At 38.7% G+C, this 20902-nt stretch overlaps 1 protein-coding gene across 2 annotated transcripts in view; it reads left to right on the top strand.

The window, feature by feature from the left end:
• TAF15 (TATA-box binding protein associated factor 15) overlaps positions 1 to 20581 on the top strand; it is a 28638-nt gene extending 8057 nt beyond the window's left edge. The window contains exons 5-16 of one of the 2 annotated variants that reach the window (XM_075264788.1): positions 3011 to 3095; positions 3466 to 3668; positions 5620 to 5737; positions 13025 to 13059; positions 16769 to 16801; positions 16882 to 16988; positions 17171 to 17300; positions 17450 to 17575; positions 18002 to 18092; positions 18196 to 18281; positions 18462 to 18555; positions 20296 to 20581. In XM_075264788.1, coding sequence (XP_075120889.1) covers positions 3011 to 3095; positions 3466 to 3668; positions 5620 to 5737; positions 13025 to 13059; positions 16769 to 16801; positions 16882 to 16988; positions 17171 to 17300; positions 17450 to 17575; positions 18002 to 18092; positions 18196 to 18281; positions 18462 to 18555; positions 20296 to 20335 — 1148 coding nt within the window. In that variant the 3' untranslated portion in view covers positions 20336 to 20581. Of the gene's footprint in view, positions 1 to 3010; positions 3096 to 3462; positions 3669 to 5619; positions 5738 to 13024; positions 13060 to 16768; positions 16802 to 16881; positions 16989 to 17170; positions 17301 to 17449; positions 17576 to 18001; positions 18093 to 18195; positions 18282 to 18461; positions 18556 to 20295 lie in introns of both variants that reach the window. The other variant, XM_075264787.1, reaches the window with a different exon arrangement.
• The last annotated feature ends 321 nt before the right edge of the window (positions 20582 to 20902 follow it).

Raw genomic sequence — 20902 nt, 5'->3', positions numbered from 1 at the left:
TGTATACGAGTTGTGAGACTTCTCCAACCCATTTAGAAAGAGGCAGGGGGAGAGAGGAGAAATACAGGAAGTGAGATGCAGATACTGCATGCAGCCTGGAGAAAGACTGAGATGGGACAACCCCTTTAAGTCAAGTACTACGTTGCTGATTTTTCTGCGTTTTTTTTTTTGAGCCAAATGTAGGAGTCTGTTGAGTAGAATTATAAGTTTCCTATGAATTCTCCTTCGTTTTATAGTCCTTCTTGGCTTTGGCTCAGAAAAATGCAACAACAAAAAAAACAACAACCTGCATTTCGACAATGGGACCTTAGCTTAAAGTGGTTTTCTAGCCTCAAATGGAGTTTTCATGTTCGCGACCTAGCCACCAGATAGTATAAGAAATTTCCGGCACTCTGGGGATATGCTTCCAAGTGAAATTTTTATTGACAAATAAACGTTTCGGTCCAGAAGACCTTCATCAGTTTGTCGGTGGGAAGTAGGAGAAATAGGAAGCCAAAAACGAGATGTATAGGAGGTCCAGCAAGAAGTGTGTCCTATACATCTCGTTTTTGTCTTCCTATTTCTCATACTTCCCACCGACAAACTGGCGAAGGTCTTCCGGACCGAAACGTTTCTTTGTCAATAAAAATTTCACTTGGAAGCATATCCCCAGAGTGCCGGAAATTTCTTATACTATGTTGATATGGCCGTGAGAAGCCATTTCCGGGCACCAGCAGAAATCACCGAGTGACGGTTCATTATCTACAAGATATACCTATCCACCAGATAGGTCATCAGTATGTGATCAGTGTGGGTCTGACACCTGAACTCCACACAGATCAGGTGTTCTGGAAGCTTGTACAGTGGATGGAGAGCGTGAATAAGCTACTGCTATCTAAGTAATAACAGTATTACTTGAATGTGATCAGATGAAGCTTGCTATCTGTCCACAAGCTTTCCAATTTCTTGAAGCTGCTGGAATGGCTGATCAGTGTGGTATTCGGGTTTTGGACCTCTGCAGATCAAATACTAATGACCTATCCTATTGATGGGTCATGAGTATGAAAACTCCATTTCAGTTTCTAAAATTCACTTAAGGTGTAACTGTCAATTTATCTGCCAATAAAGAGATTCTATCATTAGAGTCCAGTTTTCAGTTAAATCCACATCGGAATAGCCTTAAGAAAGGCTAATCTTCCCCTATTTTTAGAAGTCTTCTCTGCGCCGCCATTCAGTATATGTTCCCGGTTTCTTCATTATGGTAATGACTTTTCTTGCAGCACTGGGAGTGTCCCCTGTGGTGTTGGAAAACCCTCCAGCGCCGCCGCCTTGTTTTTCCGCCTCTTCTCTTTCCTGTTTGGCCACAGGAAAATGGCCAACTGCTCACTGCGCGAGTCAGCCATTTTCCCATGGCCGAACAGGAGAGGCCATAGGAAATTGTCCGACGGACATGCGCAGTTGGCCTTTTTCCAGTGATCGAAGAGGAGAGAAGAGGTGGAGAACAAGGCGGCGGCGCTGGAGAGTTTTCAAGCGGCACAGGGGAACTACACCCAAATACAAAAAGTGGCAACAGACAAGTACAGTTTACAATGTTGTTTTCAGGACTGCTGCTCTGTTCTTGTAAAAAATCGTCCTCTTATCCCTGTGCAAATGAGCAGATAAGGGCTTTTGGGGCGTATCTATGAAGGAGTTTCACTTTCTGCTGCTGCTGACTGCTCCTCAGCTCCACCCACTAACTGTACTGTGCATGTCTGATGACACACTGCACCCGGAATTGAAAGAAGCTGCCAACGTCTGCCTCATCTGAGGTAAAAAGGCTATTTGTACAAGAATGACGCAGTGATACTTTCTGAAAAAGAAATATAGTTAACTGTGCTGACAGCCCTACTAAGTACTGTGGTTAGTGCAGATCTCAATTTTATACTGACAGACCCCCTTTAATTCAGTGATTTATATACATGAAATTTGTATGTGACACTTTGTCTATAATTGTGGTTTATAACAGTCAGGAGGCCTAATTTACAGCAAAAACACATCACAATTATGTTCCATATGAATAAATCACTATTAATTGTGTCTACAAATTAGTGGAGTGACAATCAGTTGTTGTTTTTCTGGATGTATGTGGGGCTGCCACCCCCTAAACACGTAAACCACATTCTCTGTCCAAATGTTGACCATCCTTACCTTCTAGATCTACATTTAAATACACAAATCTTATGTCTGTCCTACAAGGCTCGTTCTAATGCACTTTCCGGATATTTTTAATGCTCAACAGAATTTTATAACTTTGAACTCTCAAAATGTAATATATATTATATACCAGTAGAAAGCCCCACTTTGCATGGGTATATCTCATTTTTTGTTTGTGTAGTGGCCCCATACAAATTGGCACTGGTCTATTTTGTGTGTTGCTTGTATGTAGTTTAAATAAGTTTCAATTTCTAAGAATGCTGACATCCAGGATGGCAGTCCAGTATAAGTACAGTCTATTTATGGCTGTGTTATGGAAATCTGGTAAATTATATGTGAAGTTGACTGATACATGTCAAGGACTGAATTTTTAAGGACAGGTCATTAATAACTTGGTTACCTGGAGTAAAGTTGTGTGTATGTGAACTTGTGTAACAGTGTCTTCCACAGCGCCCTGTGCCTTTTAAAGCTAACCTATAGCAATGAAGACAAATGGTTACCTGGAGTAAAGCTGTTTGATTGTGGAGACTAAGCACATGTGAGCTTCTATTGCCTGATAAGGGACATGTGACTGTGTGTATGGCATATGGAATATGAGAGACTTGCAGGCTTCTATTGGCTGATGCTGGTAATTTTTTGGGAATACTGTATCTCAAGAACGGTACATCCAAGAAATCTGACATCTGGTCTAAAACCTTCCAGGACACCTAATGTACATGTGTGCCAAATTTGGTGAAGATCTGTCCAATCGTTTGGTCGCACGTAAAGAACAGACAAACTAATTTTTATATATATGAGATATATTTTTTGCATAGTGTTATTTATTGAACTTTTTTAGGTTATGGCCAATCTTCCCAGGCCACCTATGAAAGTCAGCAGTCTTATGGCGGATATGGACAAACTTCTGAATCGTCAGTAGGAGGGTGAGATTTGTAAATAATTCCAACTGATTTTGTAATGCGCTTCCCCCCCACCCCCACCACAGGAATAATTTTCTCCAACTTTGATTGTATAAGTTTGTGTTCCATTATATAGGGGTCATGTACAACTACAATTCCAGAAAAGTACACAGCCTGCTAGTTGGTGAACAGGCAAGTTGGGAATACCCCTTTAAGAGGGGCAGAAACTCCGCAGTTACTGCCGATACATCAGCTAATGGTTAGAATAGCATAGAGGAGGATTAACTAAAGCTTTAAACATTTAGAAAATCAACAAATGTTCCCTCTGAAAGCAAAACTGAATTGTATTGCATGTTTATTGCAATAATCTTACTTGCATTTTCTAACACAGTAGCAGGGGTTCATCGCAAGAAAACCAGCCTGGTAACAGCAGACCATCTTTTCAGCAGTCTCAAGATTCTTATGACCAGCAAGACTATGGGCAGAAGCCAAGGGCAGGTTATGGGCAACAAAATCAATCCTATGAATCATCAGGATATGGTGGTCAGCAGCAGTCCTACTCCTCCAGGAAAGAAGGTTTTAGCCATTCTTCTCAAGGTAATGTAGCATTATTACGCATTTTGCTATTAGTGGGCACTTTCAATTAAAATATAGCCTTATACTCAGCATAGTTTGTTGTTTTTATAAAAATGAATGAGTCCAATTGTAAAAGAAAAAGAAAAACCTGACTTTTGGGACAGTTATGTTCATGAACAATTCTGTATGAGCTTAAACTGCCTATATGCGAGGATAGTTGTCCCAAGCACCTCCTAGTGTCTTCATGTACAACGGATTTGTTCCCGTAATATCTGTGTGTTTCATTTTTGAATACAGTCTACAAAAATCTATAAATATTCTGCAGAAAGAATCTAAATTAGGTGGTTTTTCGGCCTATACTTATGACAAGAGGCTTTTCTGCCTCTTCTGTGTGGCATATGTTACAGAATATATTTTTCCTAATAGCAGGAAATGGTTGGGGGGAAAAAAAATATCTGTTTAAAGCCTAACCTCTCCAATGCCACCACTTTGTTGCTCCCCTCTGGTCTTTGTTTACTTCTTTCTACAGTTGATATACACGTGTGACTGCTGCGGCCAGTCACTTACCTAAGTGGCCGGGTGCTTAGTGTTTTACGCTGGGTTCTAAGAATAGTAGCACAAGAATACACACAGCACTAATTTAGGTGACTTTAGTAAAAGGAAAGATCATAAGCGAACAAGCACAATCAGATAACTAGAAAAAAATAAGCAATAACTTACTAAAAGCTAGACAATGCAAGGATGATGGCAGACTTCTGAACTTAAGAGTTATATAGTATTTTATACAATGAACTGCTACATAAAGTCATTGATGCACTAATCCCTTGGGTGTATACCTTGTGTTCAGTGACAGAAGAGTAAGCAAGGGCTGGTAGGGGCCATTGCAGCAATGGTACTGGAGTACTAGGCTAGCACTAGACTTTTTTTTTCTTTTTTTTTTCACCTTCTATAAAACAGTTACCTGCTGTTAGATGTATATTGTGTGTTTTTGGTGTTTTACTCTATATAAACTTTGTATTTTCTACAATATAGTGCATGTAAAAGAGCAAAAAAGTGGCACTACTGCAGCTGAGGCAGAACTGCTTTATAAGCAGGTAAAGGCAAAAACTGCATATGGGCTCAGAAAAAGATCCCTGGTGGTGCTCACTATTATAAATACATCAACATTTGGCACGTGAAAAAAAATAGAAAAGAAAAATAGGGCACTCACCAGTCAACGGATCTAAAAACAGCAAAATTTTATTTCATCCTTAAAATACAAGGTCAGCCATTTCGACCATCAGGACAGAGAAGATGGAATGATACAAAAAAGAAAAAAGCCGTGCATAGTAATATGTTCTGAGAGACTGGTCTGAACAGGGGTTTAGGTGTGTATGGACATGAAGGAGGCTGAGTGCCTATACACGTGCTCAGATGTCGGCATGTTTCTTTAAAAGATCCGGTTCTGTCTCACAGTAATATGTTCTGAGGGACTGGTTTGAACAGGGGATCGGGTGTGTATAGACACGAAGGAGGCTGAGTGCCTTTGGCACGCAAGTAAAAATAAATAAAAAACCTGAGAATTGGAGTGAAGAGATTAAAGTATAAAATCAGTATCATTGAAAGTTTAAATAAAGGCCAATGTTGTAATGATGCAAATGGATTTTAAAGGAGTATTTAAAACTTTTTAATGCTTTTTGTACATTTGAGGTAATAGGTCACGAATAGGTGTGTCAACCTGCTCATGTGTAGTTAAATAAGGGTGTTGGTGTTAGTTTGTAGGAAGCCTGACGAAGTGCTAGACGCACGAAACGATCGTGCTTTTTTCTTTTTTGTATCATTCCATCTTCTCTGTCCTGATGGTAGAAATGGCTGAAGTTGTATTTTAAGGATGAAATAAAATTTTGCTGTTTTTAGATCCGTTGACTGGTGAGTGCCCTATTTTTCTTTTCTATTTTTTTTCACATTTTCTACAATATATTTCTCAATGCAGATGATGACCGTCGGGATTACGGCAGGTATGGTGGTGATCGAGGATATGGTGGGTCCCAAAGTTTCGGCGGTGGCAGAGGGCGTGGTGGCTATGACTCAGATAGACACGGTGGAATGAGGTTAGTAGAAATCTTATTTTGCACTGTGAAGTTGTTTTTGTTTTTTATTTTGTTTTTATGTATTCATGGCCGCATAACCCTTATTATAATCAGCACGTTATATTCTCAAACTCTGGAAATATGAGAGATTTTTGTAAGTTAAATGCTGCTCTTATATTTCTCATGTGTACTCACATGGAGGAGAAAGCTTAGTAATTTTAATATACTTAGATTGAAATATTTGTGTAGCCAGTAGATGTTTTCATGATCAAGTTTTTGAAACCATGGCAGTAAAGTTCAGCCTCATTGTAGTTCCCCTCTTATTAACTGAAATGGAGCTATGCAAGTGCTAAGTGCTGTCACTCACTCTGGTGGACCTGCATAACTTTATATCTGTTAATGCTGGACATAGGGTTTTATTGTATGTACAGTGCACTATGTGTTTAGACAGATCTTGTATGAATCTTTAATCTCATTTTAAATAGCAAAACAAACTGGCTTGCGATCATTTGGTTTAAGTAGTCACTAACTTTACGCATGGGCTGCACCCAGATATCATCCATTTGCTGTCCATGTCATTCAACTATGGACCCAACTCATGGTCATTTGCATGTTGCCTAAATTAATAGGTACAGGCAAGTATAAGAAACTTTGAAATATCTTATCTGAGTAATATGCCTCTTTCTCCTCTTGTCTGCTACCCCTAAAACTGACATTCACGCTGTAATCTCTGCTGTATGAGATTCCAGCTGTATGAAATGGGAAGAAGGAGCTGAGTGAGATGGAGAGACACATACAGACCACAGGAATGAGCAACAGATAAGTTTCTCACCTGAAATGACTTATTTACATTAATACAGACTAGTACTTATCTGTAATGTCCTCCATGATCCTGCTACTGCTTCTGAGAAAGAGTTGCTTTGCAGTAGATGAACGACGAAATAGTAGCTGCCCTTTTGCTCATGGAAAACTGAAAATAGACGAGAATAAAAACAGAGGAAAATATGTTTGTCCAGAGGTTAATGATCATTTAAATACAAGATCTCTTTGTAACATACAGATTTAAAGTGAAACTTCACTTTAATACATCTCCTGGCATGTCAGATGTAATTTGGAGGTCTGTACTCTGTGGTGTTTGCTGTAATAGCCAAGGCTGTCATTTAAAATACATGTTTGCAGTAGTAAACTGTAATACAGTTATTTCTATTGAAAAACATAAACATTCTGACTAGACTTGGGGATCCAAATATATTAGAACAAAAAGGCTCAGATCTTTGGGGATCAGAGCTCAGATCACACACAATAATGACCTCTTCTGGCATGTTAGCAGATGTTTATAGGTCAAGCTAAATAAATGGCTGTTCGCAGTCAAAACTTTGTTTCAGCGATATGTACCGCAGTTGCCATCTATGCTTTTCGAGTCTACCCACCTACCTAAATCAAAAATTTGATTTACATCGTGAAATCTAAGGCATTTTAACCCTTAAGTACTATCATGGTGTCTATCATACACCACTATCATAAGCATATCATTATAATAGAAACCATGATAGTACTTAAGGGTTAAAGGGGTTATCCAACTTCCTAAATTATCTGCAAATACATCCACAGCAGTGATCTCTTACATTGTTACTTGATTGTTACATTGATACTTAGTTACATTGTGTGCCCTTTGCTTGGCTTTACTTGATGCTCCTTGTATCCTGGTAATTATTTTCATGCACTGAATCTATGGAAAAACTACATTTCCCATGATTCACCTTCTTGCTCTCGCTCTTTGTGTACCTCTCCCTTCTCCACTTTCCCCTGGAATTAAACCACAGAACACACTCACTTCCTGTGTGTTCCAGGGGTCTATGGTGTTACATTTCTTCAGTCCATAAAGCACTGCATATTTGAGCAGGTAATAAGTTGCTCGCACATGCTAGGTCACTGAGTGGCTTCAGGCAGTAAGAAGGTTACATACTGCTGTGATGTATTGTTTGCTGACTAAACTGCTCACATGAGAGGAAAGTATTGAGCATTTATACAAAACGTCACAGCTGTGGTCACATGACCTGACAGTAAAGCAGCTAAATGGTGCTAAATTTAACCAGAATATATAAGGAAGTATTTGTATTGGTCCATACTGTTGTTTGGCCTAAAGTTTTTAAAAACTGGATAACCCCTTTAAAGGAAATAACAGTGTACATTGATGTGAAAAATGGAAAAGTGATCACAGTTCATTGTTGAACTGTTACTGTTTCTTGTTAGTTATGGTTAATATCCCATTGCTTGGACTCTTACTTGCCTCTGGTTCAGCACTTTTATCACCTTATGTGCTGTCTAAGCTCCATAGAGTCAGACAGGGTATGATTTAGAGCTCCAATCAGAGCAGCCATTGTCAGAGCTCAGAATCACGCGTCTTCCCTGATTTATGATTGTTAGAAATCTATAACAATGTAGATCAAATAATGTGCATTGTAAATGTACATTACATTACACAGGGTTGGAGAGGACACTTACACAGACAACACTGAGTTTACTGCAAGTCCGTTATCTTTGTGTTTACATAGAAAGATAATAAACTGTTTGTCCTGATGGCGGAGCAATAAGCCATCAACATCCTCCAACCTGTGTTATTAGATACAAAACAGGAGCCTTTACAACGATGTGCAGATCGTTGTAAAATGGAGACATAAATTCATATAGGCAAATTAAGCGTAACCAAAGTTTATTGTATGCGACGGATCATAATATGTGATCATCCATATATGGTAAGATTGTTCTGGCGGATTATGAAAGATATTTTGGCCGTATTTGACCTTTCTCACCTACAAACTGTAGGTAAAATGGACTACAGTATTAAGACCATGCATTAACAGTGGTGAGTACTAAATAAGCATGACAGTCATTGCAATAAACACATATGGGAAGAATGCATATATTACAATCCTATAACTATATATTCAGATGAAAATATAGTAACTCAATAAAGAATGCTCAAAAAAGGATATTGTATATAGAGCAAAAAATAAACAATCTATAAGACTCATGGGGGATGATGTGAATTATAGCATGGGGCTTCGACTGAAACCTAAAAGGTAAAACATATTATGTAAGGTAATACATAGCACATTGCATGTATACTTGTCCTATGTAATAGTATATGCAATAAAATAACTCAAGAAAAGGCCAAATAGAGAGAGGATGTATACAATAGTAGGAGCAGAGAACTATAGCCGGAAGACTAGGGGAAATAGATCATATGAGAGCTATGTCATAATGTAGATAGTCCAAAAAATAAAGTTCAGATGAAAAGAGGTTAGTAAATACCAGCAAAGTAGAGGTCCGGAAGGCAGGAGTGGTGGAGACTTAATGAGGTTATCAAACCCTTCAAGTAGTTGCCTGTTCCTACACAGAATGCGGCGTCTATATGTATAATACAAACTGTATTACGTGACAGAAAGGAGTGATGACGCAATACACGCACCCCACTGAGCCGCAACTGCTTCCATCACTCCTGCCTTGCGGTCCTAGACTTTGCAGGTATTTTCTATCAGCATTACATGACTGGAGAACTCTTCTAGATGTAATACCTCCTTCCTTAGAGAAAAAGCATATCTTCCTTTTCATAAATAAGAATAGTGCAGGTGAATATAAAGTGGTGCCTAAAAGTTTGTGATCTCTTTAGAGTTTTCTATATTTCTCCATAAATTTAACCTAAAACTACATCAGATTTTCAATTCCTATTAATTAGATGGAGAACCAAGACGTTCCTCACAGCTTAATGTCATCGCTGGGCAGTAAGGAACATCCCTTCTGACAGTATACGGTTATGGATGAGTACTGTCATGGGGAAAGCATTCAGTCCAGCTTGACTGTAGGAACGCCCTTCTGACAGCGGACAAAGATCGGTGCCATTATAACAAGGTATCTCCAGAGATATCTCCAGCCCTGGGGCACATAATGAGAAAACTGACAGTGTAATGAATTCAGCACACTGTTGACTTTCTAACGGTATATAAAACCACAAGTGCCTGAGGATATGAAATGTCCTATTTAAGTAAATCCAGTCCCCCTCTCACACGATTGTTATTCCAGTGATTGAAAATAACTGACTAATTTCACATTCAAATCTGCCAATCCTGAGGGTTCGCAAACTTTTGTCACTCACAAAATATACAAGATTGGATCAGTTTCTTCTGTAAATAATTGACCAAGTCTAATCTATTTGACTGATTTGATTTTTCTTTATCATCTTCTAGGACTTGTAACTTTGTAACTGTTTTATTTCTTTAAAAAAAAAGTTTCCTTCTCCACTTCTAAGGCTTAGTGACTCTTTACATAGAAGTCTATGTAGAGTGCTGTTGGAAAAGGCACATATCTTTTTACACTGCTGTGTCTTAAAGATAACACATAAATGAAGCGATAAATTTAGATAAAACTAGCAGCAGCTGCCTCTTCCTTGCCATCCATAGACTTGTGTGGGAGGGTCACATTCTATACGGATAAAAATAGCCTGTGAATATAAGGGGGAGCAGAAATGTCTAATCGGTGATGAAGGAAACCTTTCTTTAAGAAGATATAGTACAAAGTTTCTTATAGTCACTTGTACTATTCATTTATAGAAAGTGGTTATATAATTGGTGCACTCTAAAGGGTTTGTCCAGTTTCAACAAATGTTATTGTTTGTATAATGAAAAGGTATCCGATTGACCGATAGACTTTCTGTACTAATTCATCATTGTTTTCTTCCATTGAATACAAACCAGTCCTTGGTCATATGATAGAGACAGAGACAAGTCATTACTGTCACAGCTCAGTGGTCTGTAGTAGCCTTGTTGCAAGCTGTGTATCTTTGTGCAGGTTGAGTTCGGAGCCAGGTGTGTGTGTGTGTGTGGGGGGGGGAGTTATACTCCAATGTCAAAAGATTTATATTATACTTAGCTAATTATTAATATGGTATAAATAGATTCATAGTGTTTTGCATATTTCATAAGAGTTCAGTCATTAGATTTTGCGGTTTCTGCCTGACCATGGCTGTCGGCTATTTATATATCCGCTGATGAGTTGAAGTCTGAGTTGGGCTGTGGAAACAGAGGATTTGGAGCCTGTGGCTTGGTCTACTGTCTCCACAGCCCTGCCATGTGTCAATCACATGACCATGGGCTGATTTTTATCTATTAGCAGTAAACAAAGACTACAAGCAGAGATCTAGAAAACTGAGGAAATTAATATGTTGGAATAATGTAGAAATTTTCATTGTATAAACAATATTTGTGCTGAAACTGGACAACTCCTTTATGGGTTCAATTAATGAGTGATACTGAAGCAGAGAAAGTTAGAAACTAATACATTATAGTTTATACTAGATGGTTTTCCTGCTCTAAAGACATGACTATATAGTTACCTGTTAGAGACGAGTGAGTGCTATTCGAAACAGCCGTTTCGAATAGCACGCACCAATAGGAATGAATGGAAGCAGCCGGCACACAAACTTTGCCGGCAGCTGGCCGCTTAACCCCCTGCGTGCTGGCTACGTCCATTCATTTCTATGGGTGCGTGCTATTTGAAACTGGAGTTTCGAATAGTACTCGCTCATCTCTATTACCGGTGTTTCATTTCCTGGCAATTCTGAGTTTGAGAGTAAACTGAAACCACTGCTGTTCAAACATTACAAAGGGACTCCATTGACTATGTGGTCTGTAGGTATCTGTTGTTTCCTCCATGATATTGCTGGAGGAAAAACTCCTGCATCATAATTTTACATCCTAGAAACAGAATAGAATCTGTTAATGTTTGATGACCATGGCTAACAGTGTGTTACTTCCTTTATCCCATAACCACTGCTGCTATCCTTTAAATTGAGGTCAAAGTGTTTTTTAAATTAAAATGTAAAATAAAAAAAAGTAGCCGCCTTAAGCAATACAACTAGAGTAGGAAACCTAATATAGCGCTGGACTAAAATGGAGATATAATAGATACTACAGCAGTACTGTAGCAGCATTGTATTATGAAAATGTATACAACCTATTTATCTAGTTTGCTTTTCAGTTTCTTACCATCTTTCATAGCTCTGCTTACTGTGTGTGAATAGCAACCCATCCTCACTTAATTTCCTCCAAGCTGCTATTTGTTTCAATTAACAGTGTAGGTCCAGGAAAGGAAGGATTTGTGCCAATGATTGTAGCTGGCAGATTGTTGGTTAGACTAGTATCTGGAATGAATAGGAAACACATTTTCAGCCTTTTTTTTTTCATAAAGACAAACACAGATTGATTCACTGACAGTAAGTGGCGAACGTGGAAGTAGTCAGGAAAACCAAAAGGTAGATTAATAGGTTGCATAGATTTTTCTTATACAGCAAGTTACGTTTTATTTGCACAAAACTGCTCATCCTCCTTAGGTGTTTGAAATGTGGTAAGCATTTTATTAACTTTTGAATGAATATGTCCTTTAAAGATATACATAAAGCAAACTGTCCCCAGCTCATCCTTTGTAAATCAGTTTTTGACATCTCTGCTGTGTTACAGCATTTTTGCAGTTTTGGTGACTGAACAAAATTTATTAATCCCAGAGAACCTCTTTAAAGCACACCTGTGACATTGAAAATGCAGTCCCTTTTCCATAGTATAAAGCAGGAGGAGCGGAGCAGATTTGTGGGGAAAATTCAGTGTAAGGCTAAATTCCCACTTTGTGGAAATGCAGTTTTTTTTTTGTTTTTTTTTTCTCAGTTTGATTTTGGTGTGAGCCAAAGCTTGAAGTGGATTGAGCAGAAGGTAGACGTATAAGAGCTTTCTATATATTTATCAATCCTTTTGTAGCCACTCTTGGCTTTAGCTACAAAAAAATCACACAACAAAATCTGAAACAAAAAAAGTTGCGTTTTCGCAACGTGGGGCCTCAGCCTAACAGTACGTATGGGTGGTCCTATTCAATTATTAGCAGCTGTCTCTTTTTACATTGATACAAGGAAGTGTGCCAGTCACCAGTTAGGACCACCCACACAACTCCTGCATCTAGAGAGAGCAACGAATGAGTACACTGACTTTTTTTTCCACACACGCTGCTCTTTTGCGCCCTCGCATACCCATATATGTCTTCTCAGTTCCCCCTGCTCTGTAATGCTGCCTGAAGAATGGACTTTAGACTTCATTTTCAATGTGAAACTTTAATTTGTAAAGTCTTTGTTTTTAATACTAGTATACATGGGGATATAAAAGGGAAGCTACACTGGTCTTGACAGCTGCTTGGGGTTTCTAAGTTCAGCAGCCCTTTGTGGTAAAGGGGGGCAAAAAAATCATGTCTCCACTTTTTCCTCCGCAGCGGTGGCGACCGAGGTGGCTTCAAAAATTTTGGTGGTAAGTGCCCAGAAAATAGATCCGTTCGGTGGAATTCCTGTTGCATTGAACAGGACTCAGCTTGTTTCAGGCCAGTAATAAATGCTATCTTATATCTGTGCTAAGAGACTTCAAAAGGCAAGTGTGCTGACTGCTTCTAGGGTAAGGACTATGAAGATGCATCCAGCACAACAGTTTTGTTTTTTTTGTTTACTACTTATTCTACTTCTGCTGAGAATCACTTGTTGAAACATTTGTTCACTGTATAATTAAAGCAAGTTCTTGGTTTTCAATAATAAAAGGAGAAATGAAATCCTATCCTATAATATTCTATATAGGAAGATCACCTTGGTGGTTGCTAATGTGAGTCTAACCCATTAAAATGATAGCTGCTTCCTAATTTAAGCCTAAATCAGACAGACTATCCTACTGTGTGGAAATCCATGACACTTTGTCCTACCTTCTCTTAGTTGTTGGTCAGGTTTGTTTTGGGAATGTACTGTCGGACTTGAAATTTTTAAACTTTCAGTAAAAAAAGGCATACATATTCATCAGCTATCCAATATCCAAGATAACATGGATTCTACCCAAAACGCTCAGCGGCACTCATGGCCGAACACTTTTCAAACCCATTCAAATGAATGGGTTTGAAAGATGCCGGCAGGTTTCCGTCTCCTGCCCTGTTTTGTGCAGGTAACGGAAACCTGCAGAATGGAGTCCCGGGCGCAGATGTGAACGAGCCCTTAGCTGTGGAATCACTTACAGCGAAACTTTTATTCAATATCAAAATCATTCTGGTTATTCCTGCATTTTTATTTTTATTTTTTTATCCCTCTTAATTGAAGAGGGAATGTTCCTAAAACATTTTATATACATATATAGCCACTAAATAGAACCTGTCATCACTGCAATAAAGTGGTCCTGAGCTGTACCCCATAACTTATAGGAGAAGTTTGAAATTGTCCTGTGTCGTATGTGAACGAGACCACCTACCATATATAGAAGGGAACTAAAGACCCTACTCACAAGAGGAAGTTCCCGGTGTACAAGCGCTGGTTTAGGGCAATAAGCTACAAGTACTAGATTTAGAGAAGCCTGCCGATGACACAGGAGGTGTCAATGACATTAAAGGAGAGAAGTCTGAGTCGCAGATAAAAGGACACTTCCGGACAGAGTATTGTGGTCTGAGTTCTGTATATCTCATTCATTCTCAGTCTCCTGCATTACATTTTCCAAAGCGTGTCTCCTTTGCACCCCTACTGCGTGTCACGTGACCATTTACATCTTCCTATTTACTAGGATGGGACTATCAACCTCTAGCCCATGTGATCTATGTGCTTGACATCTTTAGTGATGACGTGGTTTTGTTACTGCTCTGAGGTGCAGAGAGCTATAGCCAGTATAGCAGTTTTTCCAGTGCTTAGAAAAACCTTTCAGGCCTCATTTATGTAGGGTGCAGGACATTATAAAACTTCTTTTTGTAAGTTACGATGTACTACTAGAGAGAAGGGTACATTTAGAAAGGTCTTCACATGACTTAGAGCGATGTGGTAGAAAAAAACTGGTTTATTTTTCACAAAGATATTCCTGGAAAGAATATGCAGATCTGTTTCCCAAGATGTAAATAGGGAAACAGTGCCTCTGTTTGCTGCCCTCTAGGGAAAGCTCCCTTGAACATCATGCCCGACTTTCCAACAAGCCTTTGCTGCAATGATGCAGGATTTTGCCAAGTCGGTATCCCTGGATACTGGGATACTGACTTGGCAAAATCCTGCATCATTGCAGCAAAGGCTTGTTGGAAAGTCGGGCATGATTTTCAAGGGGGTTTCCCCTAGAGGGCAGCAAACAGAGGCACTGTTTCCTTATTTACATCTTGGGAAACAGATCTGCATATTCTTCCCATAGTCCCCCAGTGGAGCTAAAATGGCTTTTTGTAAGACTCCACACACCTGAGAAGGTGGTCTCTCATGAAGGAGTGACATTATCCCCATAATAAAGATATTCCTGTAATGGATGGAGTAGTGTTATGTAAATTCAGATATGTTCCAAACTACCAGAGAAACTAAACTTTGTGATTGTGCAGGAAGGGGAGAATATGTTAAATCGGCTTTCTTGGACTATGATAATGATTGCTGTGGCCTCTTCACTACCAAGCACAGTGTTATATGTTGTATGGTGGCTATGCTTGGTATTGCAACTCAGCCCCATTCATTTACAGGAGACTGAGTTACTGAATGGTCATTTGATTAGTGGACATGACGCTGACCTGTGAAGAGGGAGGGGACCTTACCCAAGCACTGCAAGCTTATTGGCTGGCTTGTTGGCATTTATTGTCTACAACTGATGGCCTCTCCTGAAGAAAGATTATCAATATCATATTCCTGAAAAACTTCTGAAGGCTAAGGCCACACTTGGCAAAACGCAGGGAAAATAAATACCTTGAATGTGTTTTCACAGATTTTCTCTGTGATTTTCATTTTTTCCTTCCCCTTGTGGTGAAAATGGTGTTTTTGCAGATGGCATTAAGATGCTGCATTGTCTGCAGTGTGGTTTTTCTCAAAGTGTGGATATTAAATGAAATTCCATTCAGTTTGCTGGAACATCAAAGCACTGCATGTTTTCCCACAAAAGCCAAAACGGCTGTGTTTCTGCTATGTGTGACCTCGGCCTAAAGGGGATTGTCCCCATGTAGTTGGGGTGTCTCACTGCTGGATGGGGAAAGGAGGCTTAGAGGGAGTCCTTCAGCAATCACTAGAATAGGGGCCAGCAAGTTGACCTGGAACACTTAGCCCTTATTCATGTGACTGTGAGAAACAGCCGTGTCATTGCCATTCTTTATAAACAGTGAAAGTGAATGGGCATATTCACACGGCTGTTATTTTGATGAATCTTTTATACAGTAGTCAAAAAAACTTGCCATACTTTCTTTGGATGTTTTGACAGACAACAAGAGAGACATGAATACACTTGGTTTGAAAAAAAAAAAAATAGTGGGAATGTAAATAAGATTCAAAATGGATGAACACATCCGTTTTTCACATACCTAACATCCATGAAAATAAAAGGAACAGTCACGTGAATATGGTCTTAGAGGAATTTGTGAGCCTTTATTTTTGTGATTGCTGGGGAAGCCGCCCCACCTTCCCCAGAGATCAAGAGCTTATCTCCTTTCCTGTGGGTAGGATTTAAGTCTATGTGGTGGGATAAACACAACTGATGTCCCTAAAAGATATATATTTAAAGGGGTTTTCCGGCTGCATAAGGTCTTTTCATACTGGTGACCTGTGCACAGGATAAGGCATTAGTATATGATCTCTGGAGTTCCAACAACTAGATTCCACAAAGATCAACTGTTTCAGCAGCCTCCAGGCATTGGAAGAAGCTGCAGTGAAGAATGGTACTATTTAAGTAATAGGTATGGCTGATGTGCTGCTCCTATTACTTCCTGTCCATTGCAATAACTTCCAGGTCCTGAAACAGCTGATCTGTGTGGAGTGGGACCCCTGCAGATCAGTATGAAAAAAATCTTTTTTGAGGACAAGCCCCTTTTTATATTCTTTTAACCAGACAGCTTGGTACAGTAAAATGGCTATATGAATGTTTTATAATCTGCAGTCATTTAAATAACTTTTTAGCTGGAGGCTTTAGTTATTTTAGTTACTCTGGAAGTAAATGTATTACCTAGAATTACTTTAAAATTTTCCCAATACCTTGTTTTGTACTTTTTCAGGATCCAGAGATTTTGGTAATAAACCTGAGACAGGTAAGAAGATTTAAACCACCTAGAGATTTGGCATACATTATTAAGTATTGGGCATTAATGGTGTATTTTATGTTTCATAGATGATCAGGACAACTCTGACAACAACACTATATTTGTGCAAGGACTTGGAGAAGATGTAAATTCAGATCAAGTGGCAGATTTCTTCAAACAGATTGGCATCATAAAGGTGAGGGTAGTGGGTGTTTTTATATTTTTTTTGGGTGGGGAGGGTGTGGGCTTTTTCATTGAATAAAGATTTACCTCTGTATCGTTAAATGTTAATGTTATAGAAACATTTTAATAAAGACTAAGGATTTCAGAGAAGTTGACATCACAGATTTGAGAACACAGTTATGCTTAATTTTTCAGACTAATAAGAAAACTGGAAAGCCAATGATAAATCTTTATACTGACAAGGAAACTGGCAAATCTAAAGGCGAAGCGACCGTTTCATTTGATGATCCTCCTTCAGCCAAAGCGGCTATTGATTGGTTTGATGGTAAGATAATTTTCATGTGTATGTACATGTTTTGTTTTTTAATAGTCATGCTGCTATTGTTTCAGCTATTGCATTTTACACACACTCCTGGATTTTGCTTCCTGCTTAATTTCTGCTCAGTGGTTTTTTTTTCTGTACTTTTCACACAGGAAAAGAATTTATGGGCAATGTTATCAAAGTCTCCTTTGCTACTCGGCGGCCTGAATTTTTGAGAGGAGGTGGTAGTGGTGGTGGTGGTGGTGGTGGAGGAGGTGGTGGTGGTAGGCGAGGAGGAGGTAAGTCATTTTAGGAACTCTTGAATAGTTTATCAAATGGGTTGATGATTTTTCCAAGCTCACTATTACTTTGTTGTGTGTTTAAATACATCTCTGGAGATGTTAAAGGGAGCATGTCAGGGTTTTGTTTTTTAAAACATTTTTGCTTTCAAATATTTATAACTTCAGTTTACTGCACCCTAAAGATTACAAAGGTGCCCCAATGATAAGCACTTCATCCTGCACATGATTTGGCCAGGTTTTATAGTGGAAAAAACACTTGGCAGGTTCCCTTTAAATAGAGTATTTTGTTTGAAATATTAGATGTGTATTATGGTAATGGAATAATTTTTTGGTAACCATTTTAAGCGTCTGTTGTCAAGATTTTGCTCACATTTAAATTTCAACTAACATACTGTAACTAGAAAAAAAAAATTCTTTGCTTAGGTCATAGGGGTGGTGGCTTTGGTGGTGGCCGTGGTTCTTTCAGAGGAGGCAGTGGTGGACCACAAGGTGGAGACTGGGTGTGCCCAAATCCGTAAGTGTTTTGTTTTTGATTTTATTTTGTTTGTTTGTATTCAAAGAATATATCATTTTACTTTAATTTTCAAGTTAACACAATCTTTGTTGGCATATTACAGTTCTTGTGGGAATGTAAACTTTGCGAGAAGGGATTCTTGTAACCAGTGCAGTGAACCCAGACCAGAAGATTCTAGGCAAGGTGGAGGTTAGTTTTTATTCCTTTTTAAGTGAAATAACTTTATAAGTGAACGTTGACTTTTAATAAGGTGCATTGTCTTTAAGGTTATGTGTGCACACACTGCAGTCCTCTTGTAGTTTAGCATAAAATCACTTCAAGAACAGATTGTGTGACTTGTATTCATTTTGTTACATTCTCCCCCCACAGATCGTGGAAGAGGTGGCTATGGTGGAGATAGGGGCTATCGAGGACGTGGACGAGGTGGTGATAGAGGTGGCTATGGAGGAAAGATGGGTGGCAGGTGATTATTTTGTAAAATAAACGCTATTTTGCCATCTGTATGATTACCAGTAATCTACCCCTATTGAGTCATATTTGCTAGAATATATGGCAAACAGCCAATAATCCCTTCTCACACCTGTATTTTAAATGCACACCAGGTTAATTTAAACCAATACAATCCATTTTAATTGATCTTTGTAGAGTGATAATAATAGGAAGACAAGTATTACAATCTTTCTAGCACTGACTTTCTAGAAAGATTGGGTACCCTTATAGCTCTTGTGTGGCTGATGATCGAACACCAATTGCTACCCAGTTTTACTTGACATTGCCACAGTTTTCAGTCATGCAGTAGGTGTGTTAAACATGTGCTTTGCATGTACCACCAGAATAGTCAAAAACCATAGCTCAAACTTAGCAATTTGGCGTAAGGTCCCTTTGACGTGACCTTGTGCTACTCTGGTTTTTCTCAGATGGCACACAGACCAAGTCATTTCTGGGCCACAAAACTCAGAACACGTCCTATTCCTGTCTGTTTTTGTGGACATTCATTCATTCTGTGATTCATTCATTGAATGAATGGAAGCACAGGTGACACATGAATGACTGTTTTATACTATGTGCACTGTGAGCAGACTGGATCAGTTTTTTTGGTACATGGGGTAAATCCCCATTATATCATAACGGCTATTTACAGTTAACATTGACATTACTCTGGTTGAATAGCATTTTCACTGAAATGTGTACATGTAAAGTTACCCTTAGTCGTGAGTCTGTTAGTTTACTTCAGTGTAACGCTTCGTTCCATGTGTCCCCAGCCTGCAGTAGCTTAGCAGTAGCAAACTTGCTGGCGACTAACACTCTGTGATCTACTGTAGCAGCCTAATTCAGATATCATCCACATGCTGCACAAAGTGACATTCACTGCAGGATTTGAAATTAGCATATTGATAGATATTTCCATCGAGAAAAGAAAATACAGAAATGGAGCTCTTACTAATAATAAAAAATAAAAATTTGTATTTATATTCATCAATAAAAATTAATTACTTGATAAACACCCCTGATGGAACACATTGTGGTTCTTCCCACAGCGCTTTGAACAGAGAGTTTTCCTCCGCGGACTTTGTTACAATTATATCTACGGGAAAGCTGCCAGCGTTTCCGTAGATATAATTGACATGCTGCGATTTCCAAAAATGTGCCGGTTTCAGAAAATCACAGCATGTGTGCACTACATTTTTTAATGCAAAGTGGGAATGAGATTCACAAGAATCCCATCCACTTTGCAATTACTGTAAAGCGCCATGGTTGTGTCCGCCGCAGGTAAATCACATTGTTTTCGAACCGGGGTGCCCCAGCCTTAAACAGTTTTTGAAGGAACTTTGTAGAGAGGATATTCTAAATATTTTCGAGAACATCTGCCCCATTTCCCCGTAACAAACGCTGCGATTTTGTTTAATCCCATTCACACATTGCAGAAAAATATCTGCAGCGGACATGATGCAGTTTAAAAAAAAGAAAAAACTTGCTTTTTTGTAAATTGCAGCAAACTAAAGGAGAAACAAGCATACAAGCTATATAACGAAGAAAACTATTTCCTCTATTTTTTATCGGTATATATAACACTTATATGGCACTTATATTTAAGGTTATATTTAGTATGAATTTTGTTTTTTAGTTGTTTTATATCTGTAGTGATGTTCAAAGATACCTGAATTTGACTTTATTTGTATTCATTTTGTTCGTCTTGTTTTAGAAATGACTTTAGAAGTGACCAGCGAAACAGGCCTTACTAGCTTCAAGTTCCTGTGTCTTCTACTTTACGTGGCATCAGAGTGCTTAGAATTAAGTTACAAGTTTCTCTTATTTGATTTGTTTTCTTTCCCAGAAATGTGAGGTATTTTTTTCTTAAAAATTCATTAAATTACAGAACTTTGCCCCTCTTTCTTCAATTTGACACATAAGAATATAAAATATTGCCAAATAAGTGTTTTTGTAATACAATAAAAGAAGCTCTTTTTAGGTGTGTCTTTTTGCTTTTACTCTTGTTGACTTTTTTTTTTCTTACACATGTATATCTCAAAAACCTGTCTGTAAGACTCTTTATAAATTCAGGCTGAGAAGATGACACGTATGTAAAATAACAACATTGTTTGGTGTTTAGAGAAGCTGACAGGTGAAACTGTCAGGTAGATTTGGGACACTAAACCAACCCACAGGTCCTTATGGATCAGGGGTTAGCGCAGGGGTAGGGAACCTTTGGCTCTCCAGCTGCTGTGAAACTACAACTCCCAGCATGCTCCATTCACTTCCATGGGAGTTCCCAGAACAGCAGAGCCAGTATGCATGCTGGGAGTTGTAGT

This window comes from Leptodactylus fuscus, chromosome 2 (genome assembly GCF_031893055.1).
Source record: "Leptodactylus fuscus isolate aLepFus1 chromosome 2, aLepFus1.hap2, whole genome shotgun sequence".
Classification (NCBI taxonomy): Eukaryota; Metazoa; Chordata; class Amphibia; order Anura; family Leptodactylidae; genus Leptodactylus; species Leptodactylus fuscus.
The sequence above is the reverse complement of the archived record's forward strand: the minus strand, read 5'-3'. Positions and strand labels throughout refer to the sequence as shown.